Source organism: Macaca nemestrina, chromosome 2, assembly GCF_043159975.1.
Source record: "Macaca nemestrina isolate mMacNem1 chromosome 2, mMacNem.hap1, whole genome shotgun sequence".
NCBI classification, from domain to species: Eukaryota; Metazoa; Chordata; class Mammalia; order Primates; family Cercopithecidae; genus Macaca; species Macaca nemestrina.
Window position 1 is genome coordinate 97,334,272 of NC_092126.1, and position 21,525 is coordinate 97,355,796.

General features: G+C 48.2%; 1 protein-coding gene across 1 annotated transcript; it reads left to right on the forward strand.

Annotated features, from left to right (window-relative positions):
* The first annotated feature begins 9,164 nt into the window (after window positions 1-9,164).
* On the forward strand, window positions 9,165-19,233 carry LOC105480126 (proteasome 26S subunit ubiquitin receptor, non-ATPase 2). Its single transcript, XM_011738612.2, has 21 exons — window positions 9,165-9,347; window positions 9,795-9,851; window positions 10,228-10,392; window positions 11,492-11,613; window positions 11,803-12,027; window positions 12,324-12,482; window positions 12,633-12,777; window positions 12,956-13,016; window positions 13,263-13,409; window positions 13,586-13,692; window positions 13,890-14,017; window positions 14,247-14,334; window positions 16,056-16,218; window positions 16,342-16,443; window positions 16,636-16,781; window positions 17,036-17,119; window positions 17,652-17,820; window positions 17,909-18,003; window positions 18,187-18,313; window positions 18,636-18,754; window positions 18,891-19,233. Exons 1-21 carry the CDS (start codon window positions 9,213-9,215, stop codon window positions 19,071-19,073), a joined length of 2,727 nt encoding a protein of 908 aa, XP_011736914.1. The 5' UTR covers window positions 9,165-9,212; the 3' UTR covers window positions 19,074-19,233.
* The last annotated feature ends 2,292 nt before the right edge of the window (window positions 19,234-21,525 follow it).

A 21,525-nucleotide genomic window follows, 5' to 3' on the forward strand; every position in this document is an offset into this window, starting at 1 on the left:
CTCAGTTTCTTCACCTATGAAATGAGAACTACAGCAAAACAGTGGAAAGAGTCCAATCTCAATTATCTTTATTTTTTATTTTTGAGATGGAGTCTCGCTCTGTCACCCAGGCTGGACTGCAGTGGTGCAACCTCCGCCTCCTGGGTTCAAGTGATTCTCCTCCCTCAGCCTCCCAAGTAGCTGGGATTACTGGCATGCGCCACCACACCTAACTAATTTTTGTATTTTTAGTAGAGATGGGGTTTCACCATGTTGGCCTGGCTGATCTCAAACTCCTGACCTCAAGTGATCCGCCTGCCTCAGCCTCTCAAAGAGCTGGGATTACAGGTGTGAGCCATAGCACCCGGCCTCAATCTCAATTCTCTTTAAAACTCAGTGCTCTAGGCGGGGCGCGGTGGCTCACGCCTATAATCTCAGTGCTTTGGGAGGCCGAGGCAGGCGTATCACAAGGTCTGGTGTTTGAGACCAGCCTGGCCAACATGGTGAAACCCCATCTCTACTAAAAATACAAAAATTAGCTGGGTGTGGTGGCACATGCCTGTAATCCCAGCTACTTGGGAGGCTGAGGCAGGAGAGATTGCTTGAACTGGGACCTGGGAGGTGGAGGTTGTAGTGAGCTGAGATTGCACCACTGCACTCCAGCCTGGGCTACAGATCAAGACTACGTCTCAAAAACAAACAAACAAAAACACAAAAAAAACCTTAGTGCTCTCCAAGGTGCAAGTAGGGATGAGTTTGTTCAGTCTGGAAGGGGAGGAGTGAAGCTCTGGTAATGATTGCTGCTGGTCCTTGGCCCCTTGGTGAATGGCACTAGTATGTGTCCCACAATCTCTCCATAAAGAGCTGTATGTGGATCTCTGTCATGTGACCTCAAAGTGCTGGCTGCCCATGAAAGGAAGAAAGTAGCCGACTGCTGAGAAAGGAGGAAGGTGTTCTGAGGAACTCCATGACCCAGGGAAAGCACAGCCTGAGTCTCTAAGAGCATGACTCCAGGGTAAATGACTGTGTGTATTGGAAAGAGGAGGGCCATCACATCTGCAGGCCTGGTCTAGCTCCAGCTCTGCCACCCTTGAGCTCTATGACATTAGGCCTTCAGGTCTCAGTATCTTCTGCAGTCTGTAAAACAAGTGAATTGGATGAGACGATCTCTGAGGAACATTTCTGCTTTAATGCTCTAAAAAGTGAATCCATGGGCTTAGCAAATTCCAGCACCCAAAGAGATAGTAATAAATGACTTGTGACATTCAGATGAGATTTATAATGTCAGACAGCATAATGACAGAGGAGAGAGGCTTGGCAGATAAAGCCTTAGCCTTTCCCTGACACCTAATTTCAGAGGCCAGTTTACGATTCTGACAGGCTGGCCAGTGGGGTATTAAAACCTCATGTTGCAAAAAGGTCAAAGTGTCAAATAATGATGATGATGATGGCTAACCTTAATTTACTGAGTCCCTATTTTGCTTAAGCTTGTGCTAAACACTTTAAACATACCTTCTTATGAAATGCACACAACGATTTGCAAGGAGGTTCTATCATTGTCTCTATTTTACAAATGGAGAAACTAAGGGAAAAGATCACGTAACTTCCAATGTCAGACAAGACAGATTGCATTAAAGTTAGATTTGGAACTCAGATCCCCTTAATCACCATCAGTTAGTCTTCTGACACAACAGAATTTAGAATCAAACACAGACATCTGTCTTCTGGGCAATTTCACCATACTTCTGAGTGGGACCATCATCAGCAGATGCATTTCCATGCAACCCAGATCCCCTGGGCAAGGCACATGTGACAACCAGACAGCTTCAGGAAACCTAAGCACACATTAAGCTGAAATCAAGCCAGGGAACACCTGTTTGTTGAACACTCTGCAGGTGCTTGGTTCCAGAGGCAAGGCAAGGTGAACATCAGGTAAGAGATGTAACCTTTACCCTTAGTAGCCCTGTCAGGCTGAGTATGCATATGTAATACGCTCTGGTGTGTCAAGGCAGAAGGGGAAATAAAGGATGGTGCTCCTCAGTGGACACAGGAAAGCAATTATTGGTAAAGTGCTGGGCCATCCCTTATGCAGTCCCATTGGTAAGTCTAACTAATTCCCATCCACAATAAGCTAACATATGCCAAGAAGTATGATTTCACACACCTGACAGCACTTTGGAAATGTCCGGGTGGAAGAGAGTCCCTCATAAAACTAAGCACAGTTTTCTGCAATATTGGAGATCCAATTGTTTTTTTGTTGTTTTTTAATTTAAAAAAGCAGGCCGGGCGCAGTGGCTCACACCTGTAATCCCAGCACTTTGGGAGGCCAAGGCAGGCGGATCACCACGTCAGGAGTTCGAGACCAGCCTGACCAACATGGTGAAACCGTCTCTACTGAAAATACAAAAATTAGCCAGGTGTGGTGGTACGTGACTGTAATCCCAGCTACTCAGGAGGCTGAGGCAGGAGAATCGCTTGAACCCAGTGAGCCGAGATCGCGCCACTGCACTCCAGCCTGGGCGACAGAGGGAGACTCCATCTCAAAAAAAAAAAAAAAGTGGTTTTAGTGGATCTGTTATGATTCACAAATGGAGAAACCTGATGATTTTCCAATGCCTAGTTCTGGCCTCCAAAGACAGCCCCCAATGGGTCATTGTTATACACAAAGATGGCCTGAAGATGAATGCAAAGCCATTCATTCATTCATTCATTCATTCATTCATTCATTCATTCACGCATGCATGTATTCTGCAAACATTTATCAAGGCCTACCACAAGCCAGGCACTAGGCTGGAGGCAAGGAGCATAAAGATGAATAAGACACAGTTCCAGGCCAGGCACAGTGGCTCATGCCTGTAATTCCAGCACTTTGGGAGGCCGAGGCAGGCAGATAACTTGAGGTCAGGAGTTCGAGACCAGCCTGGCCGACATGGTGAAACCTCGTCTCTACTACAAAATATAAAAATTAGCTGGGTGTGCTGGTGCATGCCTGTAGTCCCAGTTACTTGGGAGGCTGAAGCAGGAAAATCACCTGAACCCGGAGGCAGAGGTTGCAGCAAGCTGAGATCATGCCACTGCACTCCGGCTTGGGCGACAGAGCACAGTTCCTGTCCTCCAAGGGCTCAGAGTCTAGGGAGGGAGAGGTATGTGCCAAGCATGATGACAGCACAAGGAAGAAATGAATAACCTAAAGGTAGGGTAGGAAAAGCTCCCTGGACTGGTGACATGGAGCTGGAGCTCAGAGGATGGGAGAATTTACTAGCTGACAAACAGTGAAAGGCGTTTCATACAGAAGGAGCAACAATGTGAAATGGGCAATCAACTGAAGGGGCAAGGCCTATTCAGAAATGGTGAAGTGTTTAGAATGATCAAAAGGGGATAAGTGAAAGGGACACAATAAGGGATTATGAGTCTGTAGAAGGGTGGTAGTAATAGTGGGTATGAAAAGAGAGAATTGTAAAATCTTCTGTGGGACTAGGTATGAAAGGGAGAAAAGGCTGGGAGCGGTGGCTCACACCTGTAAGCCCAACATTTTGGGAGGCCGAGGCTGGTGGATCACTTGAGGTCAGGAGTTTGAGACCAGCCTGGCTAACATGGTTAAACCCCGTTTCTACTAAATATACAAAAAATTAGCCAGGTGTGGCGGCACATGCCTGTAATCCCAGCTACTTGGGAGGCTGAGGTAGGAGAATCACTTGAACCTGGGAGGCGGAGGTTGCAGTGAGCCGAGATTGTGCCACTGCACTCCAGCCTGGGCAACAAGAGGGAAACTCTGTCTCAAAAAAGAAAAAAGAAAAAAAGAAAATAAAAAAATACAATTCGCTGTCAGTCCCAGGAATTAAGAGTAAGAAGGGCCACAGCACAATCTGGCTGTTTGAAGAATATCTCACAAAGAAAGAAGCAAGCCAGTGGAGACAGTGCAATGCTGAGTGCTGCCAGGAGCATGCCTGGTGTTATGTAAGTGATGGCTTTGGGTTGAACAGTTCTCTGATATGTGAGCTATCCATAAGATACTATAGCTCTACGGCTTAGGCTGTGTTTGGGGGGCAGCATGGCAGGCTTCCAGATGTAATGTAAGGAAGGAGGAAAGTAGGGTCAGGTAATGGGCTGGCCCCGATTGGAGAGCAGTTTGGCCACAAGGCTGGGAGTTTGGTGATATGGTAGGAAGGAGTGCTCCTAGAAAAATACTTTGGATGAAATGAAGTGTGAAGCAGGACATCAGTGTTATCAAGGGGCCTTGAAAAAATGCCCACAGCTGGGCACAGTGACACACACCTGTAATCCCAGCACTTTGAGAGGCCAAGGCGGGTGGATCACTTGAGATCAGGATTTTGAGATCAGCCTGCCCAACGTGGCAAAACCCCGTCTCTACTAACAATACAAAAATTAGCACTGGGCACGGTGGCTCAAGCCTGTAATCCCAGCACTTTGGGAGGCCGAGACGGGTGGATCAAGACTATCCTGGCTAACATGGTGAAACCCCGTCTCTACTAAAAATACAAAAAAGATTAGCCAGGCGTGGTGGCGGGCGCCTGTAGTCCCAGCTACTCGGGAAGCTGAGGCAGGAGAATGGCGTAAACCTGGGAGGTGGAGCTTGGAGTGAGCTGAGATCGTGCCACTGCACTCCAGCCTGGGCGACTGAGCAAGACTCTGTCTCAAAAAAAAAAAAAAAAAAAAAAAAAATTAGCCAGCATGGTGGCGGGCACCTGTAATCCCTACTACTCAGGAGGCTAAGGCAGGAGAATTGCTTGAACCCAGGAGGTGAAAGTTGCAGTGAACTGAGATGGCGCCACTGCACTCCAGCCTAGTGACAGAGTGAGACTCCGTCTCAAAAAGAAAAACAAAAGAATGGCCAGACATTTGCATTTGGCAAGAGAAACTTGGAAGCTTGAGGGCTTGGAGGCAGGGAGTAGGGGACAAGAATATTTAACTCACCCTGTAGATTTGAGGTAATTGGAAAATAAAATGACAACTGCCTGCTTTCTAGTTGCCAGGCATCTACCTGGGCACTTTAAATACCTCAGCTCTTTTTTTTTTTTTTTTTTTTTTTTGAGATTGAGTCTCACTTTGTTGCCCAGGCTGGAGTGTAGTGGTGCTATCTTGGCTCACCACAACCTTCGCCTCCCAGGTTCACACCATTCTCCTGCCTCAGCCTCCCAAGTAGCTGGGACTACAGGTGCATGCCACCATATTCGGCTAATTTTTGTATTTTTAGTAGAGACAGAGTTTCACTATGTTGGCCAGGCTGGCCTCGAACTCCTGACCTCATGATCCACCCGCCTTGGCCTCCCAAAGTGCTGGGATTACAGGCATGAGCCACCGCTCCCAGCCTCATTTCTTCATAACAACTTACAAGAGAGATACTTTATGATTCACATTTTACAGAAGCAGAAACCAAGCTGAGAGAGATTAGGTAGCTTGCCCAAGCTTCACGGCTGGTGAATGGCAGAATTTGGTTGTAAATATCAGATCTACCTCTAAAACTTGTGTTCTCCTATGTGTAAAACCCCCAATGTTTTATTTCAAAACATTTCAAACCTACAAAAATGTTGAAACATACTACAACACCTATTCATTTACTCTTCATCTGCAGTCACCTGAGCTTTATTAAAGCCACATCACCTTACCTCCTCTAAGGTACTGGCTGGGGTGTGACTGGTATGTGGCACAAAATCTGCGATCTGATAGAAGTCATGGGGCTGGGCACGGTGGCTCACACCTGTAATTCCAACACTTTGGGAGGCTGAGATGGGCGGATCACCTGAGGTCAGGAGTTCAAGACCAGCCTGGCCAACATGGTGAAACCCCGTCTCCACCAAAAATACAAATATTAGCTGGGCAAGTTGGCGTGTGCCTATAATCCCAGCTACTCGGGAGGCCGAGGCAGGAGAATCACTTGAACCCAGGAGGCGGAGGTTGCAGTGAGCCAAGATCGCGTCATTGCACTCCAGCTTGGGCAACAGAGCAAGACTCCGTCTCAGAAAAAAAAAAGAAAGAAAGAAAAAAAGAAAGAAAAGAAAAAAAAGAAGTCATGGATAAAGAGGAGATTTAGAAAAAAATCCCTCTGGCCGGGCGCGGTGGCTCACGCCTGTAATCCCAGCACTTTGGGAGGCCGTAGGCGGGCGGATCACAAGGTCAGGAGATCGAGACCGCCGTGAAACCCCGTCTCTACTAAAAATACAAAAAAAATGAGCCGGGCGCAGTGGCGGGCGCCTGTAGTCCCAGCTACTCGGGAGGCTGGGGCAGGAGAATGGCGTGAACCCAGGAGGCGGAGCTTGCAGTGAGCCAGGATCGAGCCACTGCACTCCAGCTTGGGCGACAGAGCAAGACTCCGTCTCAAAAAAAAAAAAAAAAAAAAAAAAAAAAAAAAAAAAAATCCCTCTACAGATGACTGAAGAAAGTGAAAATGTATGGACACCGTGAAGCCAGAGATAGAATAGGCAGAACAGTTATGGACTGTTGAATTTTTGTCTAAAGACCAGCGATGGGGGAGTCATCGGCAATGGCAATGGAAGGTCATGCCTAGAATCCAAACACTGAGTGGAAAAGAGCAACAGGTATTTAAAATGGATTCAGACCTTTACTTCTGTATCTACACGAACATTTAGCCAACATTCATTCAGTGCTATGTTGTACTAGGTGTCTTTCACTCTTCAATGTGTCAGAACCCATAAAATAAGATTCCTAGAAGACTCCTGAGTGTTCCCACTAGGTGAAGGGGAGAAGAGTTACTTCCTTTTTTTCCTCACCTTACACACACACACACACACACACACACACACACACACAGCCGAAGAAGAAACTCTGAGCCGGGCGCAGTGGCTCAGACCTGTAATCCCAGCACACTTTGGGAGGCCAAGACAGGCGGATCACGAGGTCACGAGATCCAGACCATCCTGGCTAACATGGTGAAAACCCGTCTCTACTAAAAATACAAAAAATTAGTCGGGCGTGGTGGCGGGTGCTTGTAATCCCAGCTACTCCAAAGGCTGAGGCAGGAGAATGGCGTGAACCCGGGAGGCGGAGCTTGCAGTGAGCCGAGATCCCTCCACTGCACTCCAGCCTGGGCAACAAAGCGAGACTCCGTCTCAAAAAAAGAAAAAAGAAGAAACTTTGGGGTTTGCCTAAAACAGTCGAGGGCTTTGAAGACTGGAAGACTGAGCTTTAAATCCTGATTCGGCCAGGCGCGGTGGCTCACGCTTGTAATCCCAGCACTTTGGGAGGCTGAGGCGGGCGGATCATCTGTGTTCGGGAGTTGGAGACCAGCCTGACCAACAGGGAGAAACCCTGTCTCTACTAAAAATACAAAAATTAGCTGGACGTGGTGGCACATGTGTAATCCCAGCTACTTGAGAGGCTGAGGCAGGAGAATCGCTTGGACCCGGGAGGCGGAGGTTGTGGTGAGCCGAGATTGCGCCATTGCACTCCAGCCTGGGCAACAGGAGAGAAACACTTTCTCAAAATAAATAAATAAATAAAATAAAAAATAAATCCTCATTCTACTACTTGATATGATCTCCTCTGTCAAATGGACCTAACCCTACCAATCTCAAAAGGTTGTAAGAAGTGCATGGACTCACTCAAAAGCAGTCCTGACATAAGCGGGTCAGTCACGCTCCTCTAAGACTGCACAGGGAAAGACGAGAAGATAGCGGAGGAAGACCTTGTCTTGTTCTGCTTTTAACTCCAGAACTTGGCGGGGAGCACAGGGCTTTATTGATCGATTTCGACTCCACCTGGCTCCCCAAAGTATTTAAAATGGTAGCCACGGGAATAGCAGAGTACTCTCTTTCAACTGAGTAAGAATATCAAATGAGGTTAATAAGCCGGGCGCAGTGACTCACACCTGTAATCCCAACACTTTGGGAGGCCAAGGCAGGCGGATCACCACGTCAGGAGTTCGAGACCAGCCTGACAAACACGGTGAAACCCTGTCTCCACTAAAAATACAAAAATTAGCCAGGCGTGGTGGTACGTGACTGTAATCCCCAGCTACTTGAGAGGCTGAGGCAGAAGAATCGCTTGAACCTGGGAGGCGGAGGTTGCAGTAAGCCGAGATCGCGCCACTGCACTCCAGCCTGGGCGACAGAGGGAGACTCCATCTCAAAAAAAAAAAAAAAAAAAAAAAGTTTTAGTGGGTCTGTCATGATTCGCAAATGTAGAAACCTGATGATTTTCCAATGCCTAGTTCTGGCCTCCAAAGACAGCCCCCAGTGGGTCATTATTATACACAAAGATGGCCTGAAGATGAATACAAAGCCATTCATTCATTCATTCATTCATTCATTCATTCATTCACGCATGCCTGTATTCTGCAAACATTTATCAAGGCCTACCACAAGCCAGGCACTAGGCTGGAGGCTAGGAGCATAAAGATGAATAAGACACAGTTCCAGGCCGGGCACAGTGGCTTATGTCTGTAATTCCAGCACTTTGGGAGGCCGAGGCAGGCAGATAACTTGAGGTCAGGAGTTCGAGACCAGCCTGGCCAACATAGTGAAACCCCCATCTCTACTAAAAAATACAAAAATTAGCTGGGCTTGGTGGCGGGCGCCTGTAATCCCAGCTATTGGGCTGAGGCACGAGAATCGCCTGAACTCGGTATGGGGAGGTTGCAGTGAGCTGAGATGGCGCCACTGCACTCCAGCCTGGGCGAGACAGCGAGTCTCCTCAAAAGCAACAACAACAATAACAAAGCCAAATGAAGTTAATATTTCACAGTGGGCTAGACACAGTTACACAGACTTTATACAGGCGGCAATCAAGCGTCCTGGACTTCAAGAAATCTACTTTGTCTGTCGCGCCACGCAGCCAACTGGAGTGTCACTGTGGGTTCTATTTACACCGTTATGAGAAAAACCTATGGCCAAGGAAAACTCGGTATCTCGGGTCGCAAACCGCCCATCTACGGCAGCGAGCGTACCCAAACGCCACACGGCGAAGTCCCGCTGGATGCAGGAAACTCCGAAGAGGTCGGGGACCAGGAGTGCCTATGGCGCGAGGGAGGCTGGGAATTGTAGTCTCCGCCTGCCTCCGAGGGCGGGGTCAGGGGGCGGGGCTCTCAGGCCGTGTGGGTGGATGGGTCGCCGAGCGCCCCCGGCTCGCCCCGGCGTTTCCGGTCGCGGGTGGCCTCTGGAGGAGGAGGGGCGCCGCGGCCGACGCGCGCGAGGCGGTCTGGGAAAAAGGGCGGTGCGAGCGGGTGCGCGCGCAGCGGGCCGGCAGTGGCGGCGGAGATGGAGGAGGGAGGCCGGGACAAGGCGCCGGTGCAGCCACAGCAGCCCCCAGCGGCGACCCCCGGCGGCACGGACGAGAAGCCAAGCGGCAAGGAGCGGCGGGATGCTGGGGACAAGGACAAAGAACAGGAGCTGGTGAGGCGCGACCCCGAGAGCCGGCGGAGGAGGCCGCGGGGCTGAGTCACGGCGGCTCCACAGGCCTCAGGCCCGACACCCAACGACCCCACCGCACCGGGGAGAGGGCGGTTGGGGCGACCCTCGGGACTCCCGGCACCCTGCCTCTCTGCTCCTCATTCTCCGTTCCGCGCTGTCACCTCCGCCGTCTCCACCAACCCTCACCACCGCCGCGTGAGGTGGACTCGGGCGGGTCATTGTCACCTCCGTTTCCTAGAGTGGCTTTCAAGTAGAGCCTCGTTCAGAACCCAGGCTGATTTCCCACCAGAGCTTCCTATTCCCACTGTTTCCTTGCCCACCTGGCCCCTCCTAAGAAGGCAGGCTTATTCTCCACCTGCCCCGGGTAAGTGGGAGGAGGACGTCTTTGGGATTCCTTCTCTTAATGAGCTGCTTCTCCCAACCCTCCAGTCTGAGGAGGACAAACAGCTTCAAGATGAACTGGAGATGCTCGTGGAACGACTGGGGGTGAGTCACGATGTTAACACGATTCGGACATGTTTGGATCTTTCCCACTTGTTTGTTTTATTCTGTTTTGAGGCAACTGCTGTGTGCGGTGGACTGTATTTTAGAGTCAGTGTTATGATGATGTTGGGAGGCAGGAGAGTTACAAAGGGTATTCGTGCAGTTTTGCAGCTTTCTCTTGTGGGAGAAGCAGAGTTCTTAACTCTTAACTTGGGTCATTTGTTTTTGTGCCAGGCAGGGTGCAGGGAGTTGAGGAATCACAGATGAATGAATAAGACACGGCTATTTCCTTGGAGGAGTTGTTAAGTTAAATATCTCTGTATTATGACTTGAAGGGGTGTGACTCCTTTTTGTCTGAGCCCTGTCTTCTCTTGATCAGGAGAAGGACACATCCCTGTATCGACCAGCGCTGGAGGAATTGCGAAGGCAAATTCGTTCTTCTACAACTTCCATGACTTCAGTGCCCAAGCCTCTCAAATTTCTGCGTCCACACTATGGCAAACTGAAGGAAATCTATGAGAACATGGCCCCTGGGGAGAATAAGGTAAAACAGTTTCAAACCTGGTGGAGGCCTAGTTTAGGAATTCCTTTTTACCCAGACCATGGGGGGGCTCATTGTGAGTCACAGGCAGCCTGATAGACCTAAGCCCTGATCTATTTGAGCAGAGTTCATCACAGTCAAAATATCCATAAAAGAGCTGAAAGGAAGATCAACTTCTCAGAAGACACCGTTTCTGTTATTTGTGTTGGACTTTGGGGTTTCATTATAATGGTTTATTTTTAACTTATGTTTAATCTTGGTTTTTCTCTTTCCTTCTATCCCATGCACATTCATTTATCTCTAAAATATGTTCCACATTCAGTCACTTCTGTGCTTGCTGGTACAACCCTCATCCTGGAAATGTTCAGTTTTCGCATGGGCTATTGCAGCACCTCTTAACTGATGTTGCTTTTGTCCTTTGTTCCTATACAGTCTGTCTCTTATGTAGCAGCTATTGTGATCTTTCTCAGTTATGGGTCTTTTCTGCTTAAAACCTTTTAATCGTTTATAATTGCCATTAAAGTAAAATTGAGAGCCTCCATTTTTCTCCACATTATCCCTTGTTTATCACCCTTCAGCTGTGTTAGTTTAAAAGGAAGATAGTGGCTGGGTGTGGTGGCTCACACCTGTAACCCTAGCACTTTGGGAGGCCGAGGGGTGGATCACCTGAGGTCAGGAGTTTGAGACCAGCCTGGCCAACATGGTGAAACCCTGTCTCTACTAAAAATACAAAAAAAAAAAAAAAATTAACTGCGTGTGGTGGTGGGCACCTGTAATCCCAGCTACTCAGGAGACTGAGGCAGGAGAATTGCTTGAACCCTGGAGGCAGAGGTTGCAGTGAGCCGAGCGCACCATTGCACTCCATTACTCCATTCTGAGAGCGAAACTGCATCTCAAAAAAAAAAAAAAAAAAAAAATGGAGATAGCAACACCAACCTTGGTTTTTGTGAGGTTTAGCTTAGATAACGTGTTAAATTTCTAGTACAGAGATTGGTATATAGTTAATAGTTAAATTTTGGAGATAACGATCTTGATTCCACAAGGCATGTTCCCTTTATGCTGGACTGTTGGGTTTGACTTCAAAGGACTGTTTTCTTTATAGCGTTTTGCTGCTGACATCATCTCTGTTTTGGCCATGACCATGAGTGGGGAGCGCGAGTGCCTCAAGTATCGGCTAGTGGGCTCCCAGGAGGAATTGGCATCATGGGGTCATGAGTATGTCAGGTAAGATCTTTCTTCTTGGGAATCTGAAGGGGGGCTCTGAGGCTCTGAGATAATTCAGAATTCTCTTGTGGAGAACCATCTGTCTTGGAGTATCAGTGTATTGAATTTCCCAGACACTGGATTCCTTGACCCACAGAGAAGTGCTTCCCCTGAAGCTGTGCTCCCTTAATCGTCTGGGCGTATCTGTAGGCATCTGGCAGGAGAAGTGGCTAAGGAGTGGCAGGAGCTGGATGACGCAGAGAAGGTCCAGCGGGAGCCACTGCTCACTCTGGTGAAGGAAATTGTCCCCTACAACATGGCCCACAATGCAGAGCATGAGGCCTGTGACCTGCTTATGGAAATTGAGCAGGTGGACATGCTCGAGAAGGACATTGATGAGAATGCATACGCAAAGGTCTGCCTTTATCTTACCAGGTGAGTGAACATGATAGGGATGGGTGGCAGGCATGCCCTCCTCAGCACCTCTCTCTCTCTCAATTGTGCCTCCTCTATTTTCCCAGAGCATTTGCTCAAGCATAGCATCACGCTGTAGTTAATCTGTTGATGTCTGAGTTTCTTGAGGACAGAGACTTTGTGTCTTCTTAGTACTAACATCTAGCACAGTGCCTGGTGTGTAGTAGGTATTCATTATTTATTTTGGGTAAGTGAATTCAATGGGGAAAATGAGTGCCTGGCACTTTCTGAATTCTTTGTTACTTTTACTTTTGTAGTTGTGTGAATTACGTGCCTGAGCCTGAGAACTCAGCCCTACTGCGTTGTGCCCTGGGTGTGTTCCGAAAGTTTAGCCGGTTCCCTGAAGCTCTGAGATTGGCATTGATGCTCAATGACATGGAGTTGGTAGAAGACATCTTCACCTCCTGCAAGGATGTGTATGTAGGGAAGAAGTTGGCAAAGAGATAAGCTCACAAATAGGACATTTGCATAAAGAGCTGGGACTTGTAGTTTCTGGTTAGGGCTTGAGGGGTTTTCCTGTGCCCTTAGTGGGCAGTGGTGAGCAGATGTACGGACTCTCTCCACAGGGTAGTACAGAAACAGATGGCATTCATGCTAGGCCGGCATGGGGTGTTCCTGGAGCTAAGTGAAGACGTTGAGGAGTATGAGGACCTGACAGAGATCATGTCCAATGTACAGCTCAACAGCAACTTCTTGGCCTTAGCTCGGGAGGTGAGACTGCCCTTTTTTCATCAAGGCCTTTTTATCATAATTCTACCTGCCATTTCACCTCGCTGACTATACCTCTGACTAGACTCTCCTTGATTAGAATTGCCATTCAGTGGGATAGCAGAAGGGACAGCTGGGGGAGTTCTAGGGGAGCAGTTGTGACCCTCTGACTTCTCTTCAGCTGGACATCATGGAGCCCAAGGTGCCTGATGACATCTACAAAACCCACCTAGAGAACAACAGTGAGTATCCCTCTCTGTGTATGGGAGTTGGGGGATTGTAGTTACGCCCCTTGTATTGGGAGTGATGGCTTGGCCAACATGCTTATCCTACTGAGCTCAGAATCCCCATGAACTTTTTTTCAGGTCACTGCTTGGGGGTATAGGTAGAGGATACTAAAGGACTAGTTCAGAACCAGAAACCAGCTGCCATGCTGTGTTTCTTTCCTGTCCTAGCTGAAACCTTCTTTCCTCTCCCTCCTGTTGCAGGGTTTGGGGGCAGTGGCTCTCAGGTGGACTCTGCCCGCATGAACCTGGCCTCCTCTTTTGTGAATGGCTTTGTGAATGCAGCTTTTGGCCAAGACAAGCTGCTAACAGATGATGGCAACAAATGGCTTTACAAGAACAAGGACCATGGTATAATTCCGTTCCTGCTTTGCCTTTTGTTTTGCTTTGATCACTTCTTTTGTCCTCTTGGAGTCATAAGTTATCTGACAAGGGATCCACCGTGCAGTTCTTTGGAGAGCTCTTTATAATAACAGGATCCTCAGGATAGGACCATTTTAAAACTAATAGATTCTTCCCTGGTATAGGAATGTTGAGTGCAGCTGCATCTCTTGGGATGATTCTGCTGTGGGATGTGGATGGTGGCCTCACCCAGATTGACAAGTACCTGTACTCCTCTGAGGACTACATTAAGGTTCGTCTACATACAGCCTGCTCATGGGGACTTCCCCCTTCCATATTCTATTGCCTAGCAGTGCCTCTCTTGCACTGATGAGGTCTGCCCAGTTTTTAACTCCAGTTAGGGCAGGTGCTGCAGTGAGGCCCATGTTGCATCCTTTGTGGTGAGGAAGGTAGAGTATCCTGAGTGAAGAATCTGTTTACTCTTTGTAGTCAGGAGCTCTTCTTGCCTGTGGCATAGTGAACTCTGGGGTCCGGAATGAGTGTGACCCTGCTCTGGCACTGCTCTCAGACTATGTTCTCCACAACAGCAACACCATGAGACTTGGTTCCATCTTTGGGTAAGGTTCCTCACTTTTCTTTCTGGTAGTGCTCAGCCTGTACACTCTGGAGAACAGGAATTGGGCCCTTTTCACCTATATTGCCAAGGGCTACCACTACGCCTACTGGGTATCTGACTCTTGGTGAATGTTTGTTGAAATGGTGAATGAATGACCGATTCTCTTTTTGTTCTTTTCTTGCTGCATCCTTGGGTATGTGTTGGGGACCGCCTCCCCATGGCTTTTGCAGGCTAGGCTTGGCCTATGCTGGCTCAAATCGTGAAGATGTCCTAACACTGCTGCTGCCTGTGATGGGAGATTCAAAGTCCAGTATGGAGGTAAGTAGAGGCTAGTGAGCATTTAGAGTAGGTAGGGAAGGTGCTTTGAGTCCTACTTTGTCTGATAAATAATGAAAAAGAAGTAAGTGTGTGCATGTGTGCATACGTGTACATGCCTCTTTGTGTGTATTGAGGGGTGTCACCTCAGTGAAACCCCTTGATCTAGAATTCTAAGCCTCTGGTGGTTTTAAGGCTAAAGAGTTAACATTTTAGGCCTGGTGCAGTGGCTTGTGCCTGTAATCCCAGCACTTTGGGAGGCTGAAGTGGGCAGATCACTTGAGCCCAGCAGTTTGAGACCAACCTGGGCAAGACTGTGAAACCCCATCTCTACCAAAAATACACAGAAAAATTAGCCGGGTGTGGTGGCACTCGCCGATAGTCCCAGCTACTAGGGAGGCTGAGGTGGGAGAATTGCTTGAACCTGGAGGTGGAGGTTGCAGTGAGCTGAGATTGTGCCACTGCACTCCAGCCTGGGTGACAGAGTGAGACCCTGTCTTTAAAAAAAAAAACAAGGCCGGGCGCGGTGGCTCAAGCCTGTAATCCCAGCACTTTGGGAGGCCGAGACGGGCGGATCACGAGGTCAGGAGATCAAGACCATCCGGGCTAACACGGTGAAACCCCGTCTCTACTAAAAAAATACAAAAAATTAGCCGGGCGTGGTGGCGGGCGCCTGTAGTCCCAGCTACTCGGGAGGCTGAGGCAGGAGAATGGCGTAAACCCGGGAGGCGGAGCTTGCAGTGAGCTGAGATCCGGCCACTGTACTCCAGCCTGGGTGACAGAGCGAGACTCCGTCTCAAAAAAAAAAAAAAAAAAAAAAAAAAAACCAAACAACAAAAGTTAACATTTTAGTATTGCGTTCTGTCCCTTGGAATGTCTGAGAAACTACTTGGACTAGAGTGAAGTGTAACTTAACACAGCCTGGGATTGATGATTCTCCTTAGTATTACAGACATTGGTCAGCCTTAAATGTTCATACTTGTGCAGCGTCATTAATGGATAAATATAGCATGGTGGCTAGTGGCATAGGTTTTAGAGTCAGAAAATCTTGAGTTCAAATCTTGCCACCTCTGCTTATAAGCAGTATGATCTTGAACAAGTAATTCATTCTCTTCAGGCCATATTTTTCTCATCCATAAACGGGGATAACAGCCAGGTGCGATGGCTCACGCCTGTAATCCCAGTACTTTGGGAGGCTGAGGCGGGCGGATCACAAGGTCAAGAGATCAAGACCATCCTGGCCAACGTGGTGAAACCCCGTCTCTATTAAATACAAAAATTAGCTGGGTATGGTGGCATGCACCTGTAGTCCCAGCTACTCGGGAGGCTGAGGCAGGAGAATCACTTGAACCCAGGAGGCAGAGATTGCGGTGAGCCGAGATTGCGCCACTGCACTCCAGCCTGGCGATAGAGCGAGACTCTGTCTCAAAAAAAAAAAAAAAAAAAAAGCAGTGCAGGGGATAACCTCAGGACCTGTGATCCTGGGGTTGTCATGAGGGTTAAATGTCAATAGTATGCAAAACAGTTGACCTAGTGGCTGGCATATAGTATATATTCAGTGAGTAATGGCTACTATTGTTATTTTGATCTACCATCAAAAAGGGATTATAAACTAATGTTATTAGTGAGAATATCTTGCAGTGGACTGTAGAAATAGGCTATCTTGAATCTACATAAATGTTTTAATAACTTACTGTGTGTAATACTGATTTTCCTACCTCTAGGTGGCAGGTGTGACAGCTCTAGCCTGTGGAATGATAGCAGTGGGGTCCTGCAATGGAGATGTAACTTCCACTATCCTTCAGACCATCATGGAGAAGTCAGAGACTGAGCTCAAGGACACTTATGCTCGTTGGCTTCCTCTTGGACTGGGTCTCAACCACCTGGGTGAGGGGATGTTTCTATTTGAGCAAAGAGCTGACAGTAACTGGACACAACAGGGAGGGTTTATGTGTCAGGCTGTGCTGGATGGAGGCAAGTATCCTCAGACCCCTTGAATCTGTCCTGTAGGGAAGGGTGAGGCTATCGAGGCAATCCTGGCTGCACTGGAGGTTGTGTCAGAGCCATTCCGCAGTTTTGCCAACACACTGGTGGATGTGTGTGCATATGCAGGTCTGTCTTTATGAGTCTGTTTTGTGCTTCCCCAGTGACTCCTCACTTCTTTCTTGGTCCTTATTTTCAGGTTGTTTCTCCTTTCTCCTTCATTGTGATCTGCTCTAGATTCTTTAGACTTATACTGTTTTCCAAAGCATTTCCTTGGTAACTTCTCATTTCTGTCCGTTCTCCCTCACCACGCTGATGCAGGCTCTGGGAATGTGCTGAAGGTGCAGCAGCTGCTCCACATTTGTAGCGAACACTTTGACTCCAAAGAGAAGGAGGAAGACAAAGACAAGAAAGAAAAGAAGGACAAGGACAAAAAGGAAGCCCCTGCAGACATGGGAGCACATCAGGTTATATGGGCAGCTGGGCACTTTCAGAGAGGCTGTGAGAAGAGATAAGCATACAGGGGAACTGGGTTTGGTTTTTGCTTTAGAGCCCCTCTGGGTATTGCCACATATTGAAATAGCGTGAGACTGGGTTCTGTATGTAAGGGGTAAGGGTGTTCCCCACAGGATGGCTTTTTATTTTCAGATGGGACTTGAGGCAAGGGTGACTGTTTTTTATTCCTTGAGCTTAGTGGGTTCTGGTGTCTCTTCAATTGCAGGGAGTAGCTGTTCTGGGGATTGCCCTTATTGCTATGGGGGAGGAGATTGGTGCAGAGATGGCACTACGAACCTTTGGCCACTTGGTGAGTATAGCATGAAGAAAATTGGAATATATTGGTTTTGATGACCTGGGGTTCCTCAGCGAAGACTTTTCTGATGGGTTTTCTTGGTGGACAGGTGGTCTTTTTGCTGTGCCTTTTCTTTTTTTTCTTTTTTTTTGGAAACGGAGTTTCGCTGTTGTTGCTCAGGCTAGAGTGCAATGGCATGGTCTTGGCTCACTGCAACCTCTGCCTCCTGGGTTCAAGTGATACTCCTGCCTCAGCCTCCCAAGTAGCTGGGACTGCAGGTGCACACCACCATGCCCAGCTAATTTTTGTATTTTTAGTAAAGACAGGGTTTCACCATCTTGGCCAGGATGGTCTCAATCTCTTGACCTCGTGATCCAACCGCCTCGGCCTCCCAAAGTGCTGGGATTACAGTTGTGAGCCACCGCGCCTGGCCTGCTGTGCCTTTTCTACAGAAGTTAAGACCCCCTTTTACCCATCAGTCCACTCCTGTAATGGAACTTGTTTTTACTGCATTCCTCTTTACTGTTGTATTTTCTTGGATCATCAGCTGAGATATGGGGAGCCTACACTCCGGAGGGCTGTACCTTTAGCACTGGCCCTCATCTCTGTTTCAAATCCACGACTCAACATCCTGGATACCCTAAGCAAATTCTCTCATGATGCTGATCCAGAAGTTTCCTATAACTCCATTTTTGCCATGGGCATGGTGGGCAGTGGTGAGTATCGGGCAGAAGAAGATCATAAACAGATTGGGGGAAGATTTGAGGCCCCTTTTTTCACTTCTGTAATGCTTAACATTTCCAGGTACCAATAATGCCCGTCTGGCTGCAATGCTGCGCCAGTTAGCTCAATATCATGCCAAGGACCCAAACAACCTCTTCATGGTGCGCTTGGCACAGGTAAAGAATAGAACTCTTCTCCACAGAGCATGCCGGGGAAGTATCTGTGGTGATGGAAGGAGGAACATGGAATGCTGGCCCAGGAGGAAAGATGTGACCACGTGGGAGATTTCTGTTTGGCTGGGTTAGGCAATGATTCCTCAGTGGTGACTCCTCACCTCTACTTCCCTCTGTTTTTTTCAGGGCCTGACACATTTAGGGAAGGGTACCCTTACCCTCTGCCCCTACCACAGTGACCGGCAGCTTATGAGTCAAGTGGCCGTGGCTGGGCTGCTCACTGTGCTTGTCTCTTTCCTGGATGTTCGAAACAGTGAGTTCCTGTCAGAAATTTTATATCATAGCATGTAGTGCTCTGACTCCACCCTTTCCAGGACCACTTGGATAATTTAGGTTCAAGACCCCAAGTTAGCTCTGTCTCCTGTCACTGGGGAAATGTGATTTTCAAGTCTAAGGGCTGTAAGCAAAGTGAGGTGGGGGTATCTCTGGGTTAGTAGTAGGGTATATGAGGGGAGGAGTATGGATTCAGTCATATGACTGAGAGGTTAAAGGGTTAGGGCTGAGGTGGGCTCTAGTGTTTCTGGCCAGGCCTGCCCTTTTGTCTCCCAGCTTTTTGTCCTGTCTGCTTCCCTCAGTTATTCTAGGCAAATCACACTATGTATTGTATGGGCTGGTGGCTGCCATGCAGCCCCGAATGCTGGTTACGTTTGATGAGGAGCTGCGGCCATTGCCAGTGTCTGTCCGTGTGGGCCAGGTGAGAGGTTGAGTAGAGGGGAGGGCTCAGGCTGTATTCCCAAACTGGAGAATGTACATATACTTGCTTTGCTGAAACTAGCGTGGGCAGTGGGTTGTTGCTACTTTTCCATCTTTTCAATTTTCTTACCCTACAGGCAGTGGATGTGGTGGGCCAGGCTGGCAAGCCGAAGACCATCACAGGGTTCCAGACACATACAACCCCAGTGTTGTTGGCCCACGGGGAACGGGCAGAATTGGCCACTGAGGAGTTTCTTCCTGTTACCCCCATTCTGGAAGGTTTTGTTATCCTTCGGAAGAACCCCAATTATGATCTCTAAGTGACCACCAGGGGCTCTAAACTGCAGCTGATGTATCAGCAGGCCATGCATCCTGCTGTCAAGGGTGGACACGGCTGCAGACTTCTGGGGGAATTGTTGCCTCCTGCTCTTTTGTTACTGAGTGAGATAAGGTTGTTCAATAAAGACCTTTATCCCCGAGGCCTCTCTGTGTCTGTTTTCTGGGGTGTCATGGCTGGAGTCGAAACTAGGGTAAGGAGTGGAAGTGAGAGGACATTGTTTGGGGCAACTCTGAGTCTAGGTTAGCAGTGGGGCTGCCCTGGATGGAAAGAACTGAGCCCCTCCCCTCCCCTGGGTGGAAAAAACTAAGCCCCTCTTTTCTAATCATCTTCTGTTTGCATTTTCTTAGAACCCTTGAGAAGCCAGTAAATGTAATGGATATTCTTTTTGTTTTGTTTTGTTTTGTTTGAGACAGAGTCTCGCTCTGTCCCCCAGGCTGTCGTGCAGTGGGGCAATCTCGGCTCACTGCAACCCCTGCCTCCCGGGTTCATGCTCTTCTCCTGCCTCCGCCTCCCGAGTAGCTCCCGCCACCATACCTGTCTAATTTAGTATTTTTAATAGAGACAGGGTTTCGCCATATTGGCCAGGATGGTCTCAAACTCCTGACCTCAGGTGATCCACCTGCCTTGGCCTCCCAAAATGCTGGGATTACAGGTGTGAGCCACCATGCCCAGCCAGTGGATCTTCCTAGGAGATGCAAACACAAATTTTTACACAAACTCTTCCAAATAACTTTTCAGGGGGCTTGTGGATCCTGTAAATAACCCCCCACTCTCACCCTCCATCACCAATACACCCTCTTCAAGCCTATCATCTCCTGACCTTGGGCTAAGGATGCCCAAGAGTGGGCAGCCTCATACTTTTGTAACTTGACTTCTGTGCTACTGAATGAAAGGGACATCTTTACCTCCCGCAACCCTCTGTCTCTCTTGGAAGGCTGCTATTTGAGGGATTTCATCACGTTAACATCTTCTAGGATGTCCTTGTAGAAAGTGGATTCAAGAAGGCTTGACCCTCAGCCTCCCAAGTAGGTAAGGTAGGGCTACAGGTGTGTACCTCCACATCTGGCTGTTTTGTTTTCTGGGTTTTTTTTAGAAATAGTCTTACTCATCACTCAGTCTGGAGTGCAGTGGCACAGTCATAGCTCACTGTAGCCTCAAACTCCTGGATTCAAGTGATCCTCCTGACTCAGCCTCCCAAGTAGTAACTAGGACTATAGGCATGAGCCACCACACCTGGCCTATTTTTATTTTTGTAGAGGTGGGGGTTTTGATATGTTGCCCACGCTGGTTTCTTGGCTTCAAGGGATCCTTCTGCCTCAGCCTCCCAAAGTGCTGGGATCACAGACATGAGCCAGTGTGCCTGGCCAGTTATTTATTTATTTTTTGAGATGGAGTCTCGCTCTGTCGCCCAGGCTGGAGTGCAGTGGTGCGATCTCAGCTCACTGCAGCCTTGGCGTCTGGGATTCAAGTGACTGTCCTGCCTTGGCCTCCTGAGTAGCTGGGACTATAGGCATGTGCCACCATGCCCTGCTAATTTTTGTATTTTTAGTAGAGACGGGGTTTCACCATGTCTGTCAGGGTGGTCTCGATCTGACCTTGTGATCTACCTGCCTCGGCCTCACAAAGTGCTGGGATTACAGGCGTAAGCCACCATGCCTGGCCCAGTTACTTTATTACTGAAGTTTTTTAGAGACAAAGTTTCACTTTGTGGCCCAGGCTGGAGTGCAGTGGCATGATCAGAGCTCACTGCAGCCTTGAACTTCTAGGCTCAAGTGATCCTCCCACATCAGCCTCTCAGGTAGCTGGGATTACAGGCACGAGACATCAGCAATTTTGGATTGAGTCATCTTGGCAGCCTGTATAAAAAGGTTGAAACAGGACTAAGGAATCCCTGTTGAGCCTCTTTATTATTCCTGCCATAATCTTCAAGTTAGCATGTGTGATGTGATGAGCCTCTGTTATTATATAATGTGGATACAGTAGTTGCCTTACCTGATTTCCAGTGGTGGTGATATTAAAATAAATTAAAAAGTGATTTGTAAACCGAAAAGAATAATTCTCTCCCAAATTGTGATTTAGGTGATTATGCATTAGAATAAGACAGTTTCATAGTGGCTTTTAACCTTTCACCTTTAGTTCTTCATTCAGCAGTGAATAGCAACCGAGCCTTACTCTGCATCAGACATTAGTCTATGGGGATGCAAATAGAGAAAAAAAAATCTATGCTCAAAAAGTTTAATGCAATGTCAAAACAATTGTGATGGATACCAGGGTGTGAACAAGGTACCCTGGGATCACTGAGATGGGGCCTAAGTGCCTGGGGCGGTCAGGGATGACTTTGAGGAAGCTTATATGCTTAGAGGAAGATAAGTTTGTACAGAGGAAAAGAGGGAAGAATATCGCTAAGGGAGTAGCAAAGGCAAGAAGGAGGA